This window comes from Parambassis ranga, chromosome 8 (assembly GCF_900634625.1).
Source record: "Parambassis ranga chromosome 8, fParRan2.1, whole genome shotgun sequence".
Classification (NCBI taxonomy): domain Eukaryota; kingdom Metazoa; phylum Chordata; class Actinopteri; family Ambassidae; genus Parambassis; species Parambassis ranga.
This window is the reverse complement of record NC_041029.1, coordinates 2,455,400-2,469,478: the sequence shown is the minus strand read 5'-3', so window position 1 is coordinate 2,469,478 and position 14,079 is coordinate 2,455,400. Positions and strand designations below refer to the sequence as shown.

Genomic DNA, 14,079 nt, shown 5'->3' with positions numbered 1-14,079 from the left:
AAACTACACACATTTATGGCTGGTATTTACACTATTTTGCCAACTGTCTGGCTACACTGTCACATGTGAGAACTGTTTTACATCATTAGTTCACTTTGCAATCAGCATGAGATCTGTAAATAAGCCACAGGTAAGCTTCAGTGTGGAGAACAATGGAGGGAGAAGGAGACTGAGAAGAGAGAGAATTAGAGGAGGATGAGGACATGAGGAAGCAGGAGGAAGAGGACGAGGAGGTGAAGAGGAAGGAGGAAGGGTAAGAAGAAATAGAATTACTGATGTCATCGGAGCTACAATAGTGCATCATGTGATCAACCATGGAATGACCCTGAGGGAAGCTGGACAACGGGTTCAGCCTGAGCCGCTACACTGTAGCAAGCATCATGAGGACATATTGATGAGAATGGGTTAGTACAGTTCCTTCACTCTAAGTTTTGTAGGTGTACCATACTCTAATGAGAAAAACAACAATGCTGTACATGTAAAACTGAAACTGTTACTCCACAGAATTACTAGACATCCAGCATCTGGAAGGAGGCATGCGAGGATATGGACCAGGCATCATGTCAGGCCTGGATACGGCACTCCAGGAGACATGTTCCCCGGTGCCTTGGACTAGAAGACATTGCATGCGACGTTGATGAAATTCTGTGGCCGGACCCAGAGAGACAATGAGACTGATTTTCTCTCTCTTTCAGTGAAATTGTATGTTTTCTTCTGATTGTTTTGATGTGTGTGAATAAACATTCATACTTGAAATTTGAATCCCTGTGTTTATAGAACTATTTATGACAAAAGTTTGACCTCACATGGACAGACCTTATGCACAGAGAAAGCAAAAGCCAGATGTGTTTTCAGTTAATACCATCAGTGTGTAGTTGGCACATTGTGTGCTTAGTAATATGATGGTTTGTGTTAACTGTGTGGTACAAAAATACCATTTTTACAAAGGTTTGAAGAGTTAAGCAAGATGTATTAGCTTTTGCAAGAGATCTACAATGTTTTGCTGATTTGGTGTAAGGTTTTTTTATTTGTGTGTAGAGTTTTGCACAAATAGCCAATAGTTACAGAAATGTGCTTACAGTTTTTTCTGATTGCTTAAACACTAACAATGATTCTTATAGCACAATTTCTAAAACTATTAATAGTTTTAACAAAATCACTCACAGGGTTTGCAAAACTAAAAGCAAAAAACTGCTTTACACTCAATTTGCACTTTTGTAACACACAATTTGCAATTGTATAAATATAATCCACTTCACAGCACTCTTGTTGCTGAACTGTAAACACAACTCACTGCTTTACACACAACTTCCAAATGATCAACACACTCCTAGTAAAACTACACACATTTATGGCTAGTATTTACACTATTTTGCCAACTGTCTGGCTACACTGTCACATGTGAGAACTGTTTTACATCATTAGTTCACTTTGCAATCAGCATGAGCTCTGTAAATAAGCCACAGTTAAACTTCAGTGTGGAGAACAATGGAGGGAGAAGGAGACTGAGAAGAACGAGAATTAGAGGAGGATGAGGACATGAGGAAGCAGGAGGAAGAGGAAGAGGACGAGGAGGTGAAGAGGAAGGAGGAAGGGTAAGAAGAAATAGAATTACTGATGTCATCGGAGCTACAATAGTGGATCATGTGATCAACCATGGAATGACCCTGAGGGAAGCTGGACAACGGGTTCAGCCTGAGCCGCTACACTGTAGCAAGCATCATAAGGACATATTGATGAGAATGGGTTAGTACAGTTCCTTCACTCTAAGTTTTGTAGGTGTACCATACTCTAATGAGAAAAACATCAATACTGTACATGTAAAACTGAAACTGTTACTCCATAGAATTGCTAGACATCCAGCATCTGGAAGGAGGCATGCGAGGATATGGACCAGGCATCATGTCAGGCCTGGATACGGCACTCCAGGAGACATGTTCCCCGGTGCCTTGGACTAGAAGACATTGCATGAGACGATGAAATTCTGTGGCCGGACCCAGAGAGACAATGAGACTGATTTTCTCTCTCTTTCAGTGAAATTGTATGTTTTCTTGTGTTTGTTTTGATGTGTATGAATAAACATTCATACTTGAAATTTGAATCCCTGTGTGTTTCTAGAACTATTTATGACAAAAGTTTGACCTCAAATGGACATACCTTATGCACAGAGAAAGCAAAAGCCAGATGTGTTTTCAGTTACAGTTTTTTCTGATTGCTTACAGTTTTTTCTGATTGCTTAAACACTAACAATGATTCTTATAGCGCAATTTCTAAAACTATTAATAGTTATAGCAAAATCACTCACTGAGTTTGCAAAACTAAAAGCAAAAAAACTGCTTTACACTCAGTTTGCACTTTTGTAACACACAATTTGCAATTGTATAAATATAATCCACTTCACAGCACTGTTTTTGCTGAACTGTAAACACAACTCACTGCTTTACACACAACTTCCAAATGATCAACACACTCCTAGTAAAACTACACACATGTATGGCTGGTGTTTACACTGCTTTGCCAACTGTCTGGCTACACTGTCACATGTGAGAACTGTTTTACATCATTAGTTCACTTTGCAATCAGCATGAGCTCTGTGAATAAGCCACAGGTAAGCTTCAGTGTGGAGAACAATGGAGGGAGAAGGAAACTGAGAAGAGTGAGAATTAGAAGAGGATGAGGACATGAGGAAGCAGGAGGAAGAGGAGGAGGACGAAGACTAGGAGGTGAATTTAGAGGAAGAGGACGAGGAGGGGAAGAGGAAGGAGGAAGAGTAAGAAGAAATAGAATTACTGATGTCATTAGAGCTACAATAGTGGATCATGTGATCAACCACTGAGGGAAGCTGGACAACGGGTTCAGCCTGAGCTGCTACACTGTAGCAAGCATCATAAGGACATATTGATGAGAATGGGTTAGTACAGTTCCCTCACACTAAGTTTTGTAGGTGTACCATACTCTAATGAGAAAAACAACAATACTGTACATGTAAAACTGAAACTGTTACTCCACAGAATTACTAGACATCCAGCATCTGGAAGGAGGCATGCGAGGATATGGACCAGGCATCATGTCAGGCCTGGATACGGCACTCCAGGAGACATGTTCCCCGGTGCCTTGGACTAGAAGACATTGCATGTGATGTTGATGAAATTCTGTGGCCAGACCCAGAGAGACAATGAGACTGATTTTCTCTCTCTCTCTCTCTTTCAGTGAAATTGTATGTTTTCTTGTGTTTGTTTTGATGTGTGTGAATAAACATTCATACTTGAAATTTGAATCCCTGTGTGTTTATAGAACTATTTATGACAAAGGTTTGACCTCACATGGACAGACCTTGTGCACAGAGAAAGCAAAAGCCAGATGTGTTTTCAGTTGATACCATCAGTGTGTAGTTGGCACATTGTGTGCTTAGTAATATGATGGTTTGTGTTACAGTTTTTTCTGATTGCTTAAACACTAACAATGATTCTTATAGCGCAATTTCTAAAACTATTAATAGTTATAGCAAAATCACTCACTGAGTTTGCAAAACTAAAAGCCAAAAAACTGCTTTACACTCAATTTGCATTTTTGTAACACACAATTTGCAAATGTATAAATATAATCCACTTCACAGCACTCTTGTTGCTGAACTGTAAACACAACTCACTGCTTTACACACAATTTCCAAATGATCAACACACTCCTAGTAAAACTACACACATTTATGGCTGGTATTTACACTATTTTGCCAACTGTCTGGCTACACTGTCACATGTGAGAACTGTTTTACATCATTAGTTCACTTTGCAATCAGCATGAGCTCTGTAAATAAGCCACAGGTAAGCTTCAGTGTGGAGAACAATGGAGGGAGAAGGAGACTGAGAAGAGTGAGAATTAGAGGAGGAACATGAGGAAGAGGAGGAGGACGAAGACTAGGAGGTGAATTTAGAGGAAGAGGATGAGGAGGTGAAGAGGAAGGAGGAAGGGTAAGAAGAAATAGAATTACTGATGTCATCGGAGCTACAATAGTGGATCATGTGATCAACCATGGAATGACCCTGAGGGAAGCTGCCAACGGGTTCAGCCTGAGCCGCTACACTGTAGCAAGCATCATAAGGACATATTGATGAGAATGGGTTAGTACAATTCCTTCACTCTACGTTTTGTAGGTGTACCATACTCTAATGAGAAAAACAACAATACTGTACATGTAAAACTGAAACTGTTACTCCACAGAATTACTAGACATCCAGCATCTGGAAGGAGGCATGCAAGGATATGGACCAGGCATCATGTCAGGCCTGGATACGGCACTCCAGGAGATATTTTCCCAGGTGCCTTGGACTAGAAGACATTGCATGCGACGTTGATGAAATTCTGTGGCCGGACCCAGAGAGACAATGAGACTGATTTTCTCTCTCTTTCAGTGAAATTGTATGTTTTCTTGTGTTTGTTTTGATGTGTGTGAATAAACATTCATACTTGAAATTTGAATCCCTGTGTGTTTATAGAACTATTTATGACAAAAGTTTGACCTCACATGGACAGACCTTATGCACAGAGAAAGCAAAAGCCAGATGTGTTTTCAGTTAATACCATCAGTGTGTAGTTGGCACATTGTGTGCTTAGTAATATGATGGTTTGTGTTAACTGTGTGGTACAAAAATACCATTTTTACAAAGGTTTGAAGAGTTAAGCAAGATGTATTAGCTTTTGCAAGAGATCTACAATGTTTTGCTGATTTGGTGTAAGGTTTTTTTATTTGTGTGTAGAGTTTTGCACAAATAGCCAATAGTTACAGAAATGTGCTTAACCCTCCTGTTGTCCTCATATCCTCTATACACCCCGTGTCCTCCCGGTCAAAATGACCCGTCTTCACTAAATCCACAATAATATAAGCAGTTTATTCGATTTTTAAACACCAAATTTTATTTTGCTTGAAGAAACATTAACCACAAAACATGTAAATACTTGAGTTTTCCCTTTTCACCTGCATTTCTATAGTTTTAGAAACAAAACAAATATTCAAAAAGGAATATCGAATGCCTCTTAATTCATCGCAATGAGTTAGATTCTTCTGATTTTTTTGCCAGTGAACAATGTAAGAAAATATACAATCCAAAAAACAATATAACCCAACTAAACAACAATAATTCAACTAATTAGCACATGTAGGGCAGTATGCAAATGCACAGCTCTTGCAGATATATTTCTTACACCTACTGCACACAGTATGTGTTTTACAGTCCTTCTTTGGCGGGCAGAACTGACATCTCTTTCTTTTACTTGCCCCGGCTGGGGCAGTGGCTGTGGCAGCTGGATCCTCAGGTTGATCAGGGGTTCCTGCACTCTGTATAGCTTTGACAACTGCTGCAGAGGCTTCTGTGCGGGGGAAATGCTTCCTCCTTTCAATAAGTGGTGTTACAAGTGCCTTTCCTAACTGCTCCAGGAACACCCTCCTCTTGTTCTGCTTACGAGGCATCCAGGTTGGGTTGATCTCTCTCCAAATCACAAAGGCATTGTAAGAGGAAACATCAATGATGTTGTGGAAGATGACCAGGGGCCAGCGGGCAGTCATCCTTCTGCAGCTGTAGGTTCCAATCACCTTATCTAGATTGTCCACACCCCCTTTGTTACAGTTGTAGTCTAGGATGATGGATGGCTTCCTGTCCTCACGATCACTAATGCCAGCATCTGTGTGTAGTGTGCTCAGAAGTACTACATTCTTATTTTTCTTTGGGATGTAGGACACTAGGGTGGTGGTGGGTGTGAAGGCAAACTTGGATGAGAAGACCTCTCTCTCCTTTGTTGCAAGCAGTGCAGGTGGGAGCTCAGGCTTGTTCTTTCGAACTGTGCCAACCATGGTTATCTTCCTCTTCAGGAGCTGCTGTCCGAGTTCATAAGAGGTGAAAAAATTGTCACATGTCACATTGTGACCCCTCAGTCCCTCTGTCACATCAAGCACTACTCTCATCCCCTGGTTCTTCTCTGGACCTCCACTGGTCAGCTTCCCAGTGTAGACTTGCATCTTCCAAGCGTAGCTTGATTTGGCATCGCAAGCCACCCATGACTTGATCCCATATTTTGCTGGCTTGCTGGGCATATACTGGCGGAAAGGACAACGACCTTTGGACAGAGATTAGCATCAATAATTTGTATCTGAGTCACAGAAAACAGTCATATAATTCAATAGTGAAAATCACTTTTATTAGAAATATGAAAATAAATTACCTCTAAATGGAACCAGTTGCTCATCCACTGTTACATCAGGCCCTGGGTTGTAGAGGTAGGGCAGCCGCTCCACCCACTTATCCCAGACCTCTCTTATGGCTGCAAGTTTGTCTGTCACACGTCTCGCTGGTCTTGACTCGCGGTTATCAAAACGTAGCAGTCTTGAATAGGTGTGAAAGAGTTTGAGTGGCATTGTAGCTCGGAAAATTGGCCTTCCACTCTCTGCATCCCATAGACTGGCTGCAGCCTCACCTCGGGACCTGTAAACACCTGCTAAGATGAGCAGCCCTAAGTAGGCCCGCAGATCAGTCTCATCCATCTTTTTCCAGCTGTCTCCATTTTTGCGAAAACCCTCCAGATTTGTCATCTCCAGGATTATTTTTTCTATTGCTGGTGTGATGAACAGGTAGAATGTAGAGACAATGTCATGGGCATGAGAAACAGCATATCTTGTGGGTCCTGGGGTCATCTTTATGACATTTTGTTCTGCCTCCCTGCCATGTTGGTCATATGCTTCCGAGAACCATGTTATTTTGCTGTTTTTTGAAAGGAAAGTCTCTCTTTCAGCTTCAGCATTTTCTTCTTCTTCTGAAGATGATTCATCATGCTCTGGGTTGTATTCCTCCCCATCTTCTTCTTCTGATACCACTTCCTCCTCTGAATCAGAGTTGTCTTGCTGGACATCTGAAAAAATCAGCTCCAGAGCCTTTTGGACGTTATAACGTGCACTCATGGCTTCAGCACAGAGAGATATGGGGGTAATGTCATCTGCAGCACCTTTATAACTTCTGGAAATCCACAGATCAAAGGCACTGTCCACGAGAACTCTTGTCTTATTTACGTCTGCTACTGATTGTTTACGTCTGCTACTGATTGATCTGAGGCAGAACTAAAACATTCTCACATTCTGTTGTGTGTAAATAACTCTGTGACTGTGATTTTAGTTGAATTTCACTGTTGGGTCATTTTGACCCGAAGACCACCTTTGTACCTTTTTTTGTACAGCATACATGATAGTGTGAACAAAGGCAACAATTCACTTTTTTTAAAGTTTGGGTCAATCTAGGAAAAGTCATAAAATTTCAAGTACAAAAATTATCATTAAGGTCATTTTTTGGGGTTTTTAAACACAGTAGCGGGTCATTTTGACCCGAGGACAACAGGAGGGTTAAGCAATCAGAAAAAACTGTAAGAGTTAAAAGCCATCTCCTCCTCATCCTTACCTCTTTCAGACTACATTCAGTCTCCCTTTACAGACATTCAGTCTGTAGTATGTAGATCATACTACAGTCTCTAGCTCTTAACTCCTTGTGTTGTTCTGACAGAATGACAGTATTATGAAGTTAGAAATTAAACCAAAAAAAGATTTTGATATTATCAGCTGTATAAGCCTGTAATGTTATTGTACATCCCTGATTTATTTAGATCATTTTGTTTGCTGAGAATAAACTGGGAATAAAGCCAGGGAGAGGAAAATCGACCAGCAAGGTGGCTGGCCGAGCAGGTTCCTCTTTGCATCAGGACTGTCCACATGTACTCAAAGAGAAACACCTCCTTCTCTGAACTCTTTTAAGAGGTGAAACACCATCCTCACAGGCCTTGTTTAAGGTAATGCACAAGCCTACCAAGTAGGTCATCTAATTAAAATGGACCCCGTTATAGGTTAAACACTTGTTTAATTTTTATTAGTCACAAGGCACTGTATGCAAAACAACAGTAACAAAACTTTTGTGTTTTTATGTTTTAGTTTATTGCAGTTTGAGCCGGGTCCTGCTCAAGGTTTCTTCCTGTTAAAAAGCAGTTTACTTTGCCACTGTCCTGCTTGCTCGGGGGTTCAGGCACAAGTCTGATTGTACAAGGTGCTGTACAAACAAAACTGAACTGAATGATTGGCTGTCTGAGCTGTCACTCAGGGCTGAAGGGAACCTCCCATGCTGCATATAAGTCAGCTGTGAGGGATGCAGAGGCTGTATCCTGCTGCACCTGCACCACCACTTCTGCTCCGCTCTGACCAAGAGAATCTACAAAGATGACAGTGAGTATCCCTCATCATTGACCTCGGTGTGTGATTAGACAGCTGACAGCTGGGGCTTGTTCACTTTCAGAGACAGAATCTCTCATCTTGTAACTCTGCTTGTGGCTGTGATCCAGGTTTTCTGATGTTTGAGTCACTGATGCTTCACATTTCCCTGAAACTGTAAGAATAAGTGGATCTTGTAAAATGTTTGTATTACTGCAAAATAACACACTGTGTCCTCTCACAGGGCATGATCATCAATAACTGGTCCTTCAAGGAGGGACAGACGCTGACCATCACTGGATTCATCAAACGCACTGGCACAGGGTGAGACCATGAGAGCAAAGTGTGATCGAACAAAGCAATGACTTTATAGAACAATCAATATTTTTTAAACCTCTAAGTCATCTGACTCAGTGACTCCATCTGTGCTAAACTATGAGACAAATCAGAGACAAATCTGTGAACTGGCTTTTAAGTTGAGACTGACATAAGTTTAACTTGACTTTTTTGCATCTTTATATAATTTGTCTGTTTTCATTATTACAGTTTTTTCTGATTGCTTAAGCACATTTCTGTAACTATTGGCTATTTGTGCAAAACTCTACACACAAATAAAAAAACCTTACACCAAATCAGCAAAACATTGTAGATCTCTTGCAAAAGCTAATACATCTTGCTTAACTCTTCAAACCTTTGTAAAAATGGTATTTTTGTACCACACAGTTAACACAAACCATCATATTACTAAGCACACAATGTGCCAACTACACACTGATGGTATTAACTGAAAACACATCTGGCTTTTGCTTTCTCTGTGCACAAGGTCTGTCCATGTGAGGTCAAACTTTTGTCATAAATAGTTCTATAAACACACAGGGATTCAAATTTCAAGTATGAATGTTTATTCACCCACATCAAAACAAACACAAGAAAACATACAATTTCACTGAAAGAGAGAGAAAATCAGTCTCATTGTCTCTCTGGGTCCGGCCACAGAATTTCATCAACATCACATGCAATGTCTTCTAGTCCAAGGCACCGGGGAACATGTCTCCTGGAGTGCCGTATCCAGGCCTGACATGATGCCTGGTCCATATCCTCGCATGCCTCCTTCCAGATGCTGGATGTCTAGTAATTCTGTGGAGTAACAGTTTCAGTTTTACATGTACAGTATTGTTGTTTTTCTCATTAGAGTATGGTACTACTACAAAACTTAGTGTGAGGGAACTGTACTAACCCATTCTCATCAATATGTCCTTATGATGCTTGCTACAGTGTAGCGGCTCAGGCTGAACCCGTTGTCCAGCTTCCCTCAGGGTCAATCCATGGTTGATCACATGATCCACTATTGTAGCTCCGATGACATCAGTAATTCTATTTCTTCTTACCCTTCCTCCTTCCTCTTCACCTCCTCGTCCTCTTCCTCTAAATTCACCTCCTAGTCTTCGTCCTCCTCCTCCTCTTCCACATGTTCCTCCTCTAATTCTCACTCTTCTCAGTTTCCTTCTCCCTCCATTGTTCTCCACACTGAAGCTTACCTGTGGCTTATTTACAGAGCTCATGCTGATTGCAAAGTGAACTAATGATGTAAAACAGTTCTTACATGTGACAGTGTAGCCAGACAGTTGGCAAAATAGTGTAAATACCAGCCATAAATGTGTGTAGTTTTACTAGGAGTGTGTTGATCATTTGGAAGTTGTGTGTAAAGCAGTGAGTTGTGTTTACAGTTCAGCAACAAGAGTGCTGTGAAGTGGATTATATTTATACATTTGCAAATTGTGTGTTACAAAAGTGCAAATTGAGTGTAAAGCAGTTTTTTTGCTTTTAGTTTTGCAAACTCAGTGAGTGATTTTGCTATAACAGTTTTAGAAATTGTGCTATAAGAATCATTGTTAGTGTTTAAGCAATCAGAAAAAACTGTAACACTATTTTCCAGGGACCTTCATGTTTATTGTATCTAATTATCTTACTACAGGTGATGTCATCATGGAGAACTGTCTGTTAAATATTATTATTATTATTATGAAAAACATTGTTAAAAATATTTAATAAGTTACAAAACAGAATCAGGAGTTTAACAGAACAGATATGATTCTGTTTAAATATTAAGTATGAGATAGTAACTCATTAAACTTTGATCCTCTCAGTTATGAAATATGCTGTCATTACACCACATTATCTGACTCACTATCATCCATGAGGGCCACATTGTTTACATCCATGCTGACACTCACTGTTTTTTGTGTCTGTGCAGCTTTGCGTTGAACATTAACAATTCCAACAACGACAGCGCTTTGCACATCAGCCCTCGCTTTAATGTGAGCAGTGATGACAACATGGTGGTCTTCAACAGCCGTAAGGGAGAAGTCTGGGGTTCAAAGATCCACCAGCCGGGCAATCCCTTCATCCAGGGGAAGGATTTCACGGTGTGTGTTTGTGTGTTTTTCTGTGTTTTAGTGACCTCTGCTGGAGTTGTTAGTTGTGTGTCACTACCCTCATCTTTGTCTTTCAGATCGTCATTGATTTCACCTCTGATGGGTTCCAGGGGAATCTCCAAGACAAACCATTCACCTTCCCAAACCGCCTGGGAGATGAAAAATACGCCAGCTTCTCCTTTGAAGGAGACGCGCACATCCAAAACATTGAGATCAAGTAAACTCCAAACAATCTGAGGGAATGTTTTTTTTATTATTACTTTGCAGAAAACAGGTTATGTTCTGGTCGAATTCCTGAACACACACAGAGCCAGCTTATCAGACATTATGCAAAACTTCAGCCTTTAAGGCGACTAAAAACATTCCAGATCTGTAACTTTAATGTTGAAGTGCTAAACATCTATTGAAATCAGGTACAAAAATAACATTATACTAAGAGTAATTAAATAATAAACTGCTGCATTGTTGCAACCAAATAAATTCTTTCACATCACCTCTCTGCAGCTGTGTTACTTTTTTATGAATATATGTTCAAACTATATGACTGCAGTTTAAAGAGAAAAGTATGCGGGCCTCTTTGTTGCAGTCTCTGTTGCCATGGTGAGTCATGGTATCCACTGATGATTTTTATTTTCGCGGTACACACACTGTCACACACACTGTGGTGGAGGAAGTACTGAAGTAAAAGTGCCCATTAACCCATTAAAATATATTCTTAAGTAAAAGTAGAAGTGCTACATCAACAATCCTACTTACGTAAAACTCTTAAGTACTTTTGAATGTACTTAAAAAACAACAGCATTAAAAATAAAAGTACAGTATTAAAAATAAAAGTACTCATCCAATAAGTTGTCTCTCAATATCTAGGTGGATATTATAAAGAATGCAGATGTAGCTCCTGGAAATATTTCTGCCCATAATTAAAACTGACAATGTGAAGTTAAAAACAGGAAGTGAGCTCATTTCTCGGCAAGGCAAGGTATGCTTTATTTATATAGCACCATTCATACACAAGGCAATTCAGAGTGCTTTACATAAGATGAAATCACAGAATAAAAAACATTTTAAAACATTAAATTAGGAAGGAAATTACAATCATAAAAAGAATAAAATCATAAAAAACATCAAATAAAATCAGGATGATTAAATGAGTGCAGTTAGGACAGCAGTCAAGAATTTAAGAGAATGCTGCAGTAAACAAGTGTATTTTCAGGCCTGACTTAAATAAAGTGACTTTGAGCAGACCTCAGGTGTTCAGGAAGGCTGTTCCACAGGTGAGGGGCAGAATAACTGAATCCTGCTTCACTCTGTTTGGTCCTGACCCTGGCTACACACAGTAGACCTGTCCCTGATGATCTCAGGGGTCTGGATGGTTTATAGGGAACCAAAAGGTCCAGGATGTATTTTGGTCCAAGACCATTCAGTGCTTTGTAGACCAGGAGTCTACAAAGTTGAAATGTATCCTTTGACTCACAGGAAGCCAGTGCAGTGATTTGTGGACTGGTGTGATGTGGTCCATTTTCCTGGTATCACTCAGAACTCTAGCGGCAGCATTTTGGACCAGCTGCAGCTGCCTGATTTTTTGCTAAGACCTGTAGGGACACTTTTACAATAATCTAGCTTACTGAAAATTAATGCATGAATAAGTTTTTTTGTGTCTTGTTTGGACAGAAAGCCCTTGATCCTGCTTATTACCACCTTGATTCAGGTGGTAATAAGCAGACTTAGTAATGGCTTTTACAAGGGTGTTAAAATTCAGGTCTGAATCGAGAATTACACCAAGATTTCTGGCTTGGTATGTGACCTTCAGTGACATGGAGTCAAGGTAATCATCTCTGTTTTGTCAGCATTGAGCTGAGAAAGTTCTGGCTCATCCACTCTGAATTTGTTGTCTCAACTGATTTGTTGAGTACACTTACTTAGTGAGTGTAAGGGACTGTAGTCATGTGATGACACTGAAATATAAAGTTGTGTGTCATCTGCATAGGTGTGATAAGAGATGCTGTGATGTTCTATGATCTGAGCTAGGGGCAGCATGTAGATGTTGAACGGAAGTGGTCCAAGAAACAGCAGAATGGACCCTTGAGGAACCCTGCATGTGATCTTAGTGCGGTCAGACTCATAGTTACCAATTGACGAAGTAGTCCCTATCATGTAAGTAAGATTTGAACCAGTTTAACACAGTGCCAGTGAATCCCACCCACTCCAGCCTGTTGAGCAGTATGTTGTGATCAACTGTATCGAATACAGCACTAAGGTCCAGCAGCACTAAGACTTGGGATGCATCATTATTCTGGTGCATATCATTTAAGACCTTAATAAGTGCAGTCTCAGTGCTGTGATGTGCTCGAAATCCAGACTGAAATTCATTAAAAAGATTGTTTTGCACCAAATTTGTATGAATTTGTTGAAAAACAGCCTTTTCAATGACCTTTCCCAGAAAATGAGGTTAGATATTGGCCTGTAGTTATTTATTGCTGAAGCATCCAGATTTGATTTTTAGAGTAGAGGTTTGATTACTGCAGTTTTCAGGGCCTGGGGAAACTGCCCTGACTTTTGTTTACTATCTGCAACACATCTGACGATATGCAGTTAAAAAAGTTTTTAAGAAAATGTGTATGTCAAGGAGGTTGCAGACGGACTCAAGCATAAGGCGGGAGACCGGCAGAGGGTTAAATTAAAGCAATTTATTGTGCCCGAAAACTCAGGGAATACAGTTCAAAAGCACAAGATCTCAGGACAAAACACAAGCGCGGCACTAGCCGGCAGGAGGAAAAAACACACAGGGTTGAGTCACCACGGTTCTCAAAAGACTAACTGGTCTCAAAAACACACCAGGCAAACAAAATACAAAAATACTAAGGCTTGGAAAGTTTCTCAGGCTACTGGAGAACAGGACGGCTGGAAGATAGGTAGTAGACGAGACAAACACAATCCCCTTGGGTGATGACGAGACAAACTGGCACCGAGTACAGGGAGGACGCAGACTAAACACAATGGGAGCAGGGTAGACAGGTAGACAGGTGTGACACATGAGGGAGCAGCAAAACACCAAAAACAAGAGGGAGAACAGTGCCTACAAAATAAAACAGGAAATAACTGGTAAAACTGGAACTAATGCAACAGGAAATGAACTACAAAATAAAAGACCTGGCTGAAACCATGACAGTGTAGGCAGATTGTCAAGTGAGCATGTTGTTTTAACTTTAAGTTTAAGTTTTAACTGTTTAACAGGTTCTGTCAGTGCCGTATTATCTAGAAGGTTAAAATGTGCCAGCTTAACTGGTGGATGAGAAGGCATAGTGACATTATCGTTTGCTGGAGCTAGAGCTATAGACTGTTTATATCTGTGAAAAAGGATGCAAAGTCATTGCATGACTTTTTAGACAGTAGTTCAGGTGGGACTGATAC

General features: G+C 40.3%; 1 protein-coding gene across 1 annotated transcript; it reads right to left on the bottom strand.

Annotated features, from left to right (window-relative positions):
- Positions 1-4,803: 4,803 nt before the first annotated feature.
- LOC114439366 (piggyBac transposable element-derived protein 4-like) lies at positions 4,804-7,344 on the bottom strand. Its single transcript, XM_028411270.1, has 2 exons — positions 6,214-7,344; positions 4,804-6,108 (listed from the first exon to the last, which is right to left on the bottom strand). The coding sequence occupies exons 1-2, from the start codon at positions 6,944-6,946 to the stop codon at positions 5,141-5,143; spliced, it is 1,701 nt and encodes a 566-aa protein (XP_028267071.1). The 5' UTR covers positions 6,947-7,344; the 3' UTR covers positions 4,804-5,140.
- Positions 7,345-14,079: the final 6,735 nt, after the last annotated feature.

What these genes read in the sequence shown, in the direction of transcription:
- LOC114439366 (XM_028411270.1), bottom strand. Translation starts at nt 6,946, where the DNA reads ATGAGTGCACGTTATAACGTCCAAAAGGCTCTGGAGCTGATTTTTTCA. An exon ending in GCAACTGGTTCCATTTAGAG is followed by an intron (nt 6,109 to 6,213) that starts GTAATTTATTTT and finishes CTCTGTCCAAAG; the next exon opens with GTCGTTGTCCTTTCCGCCAG.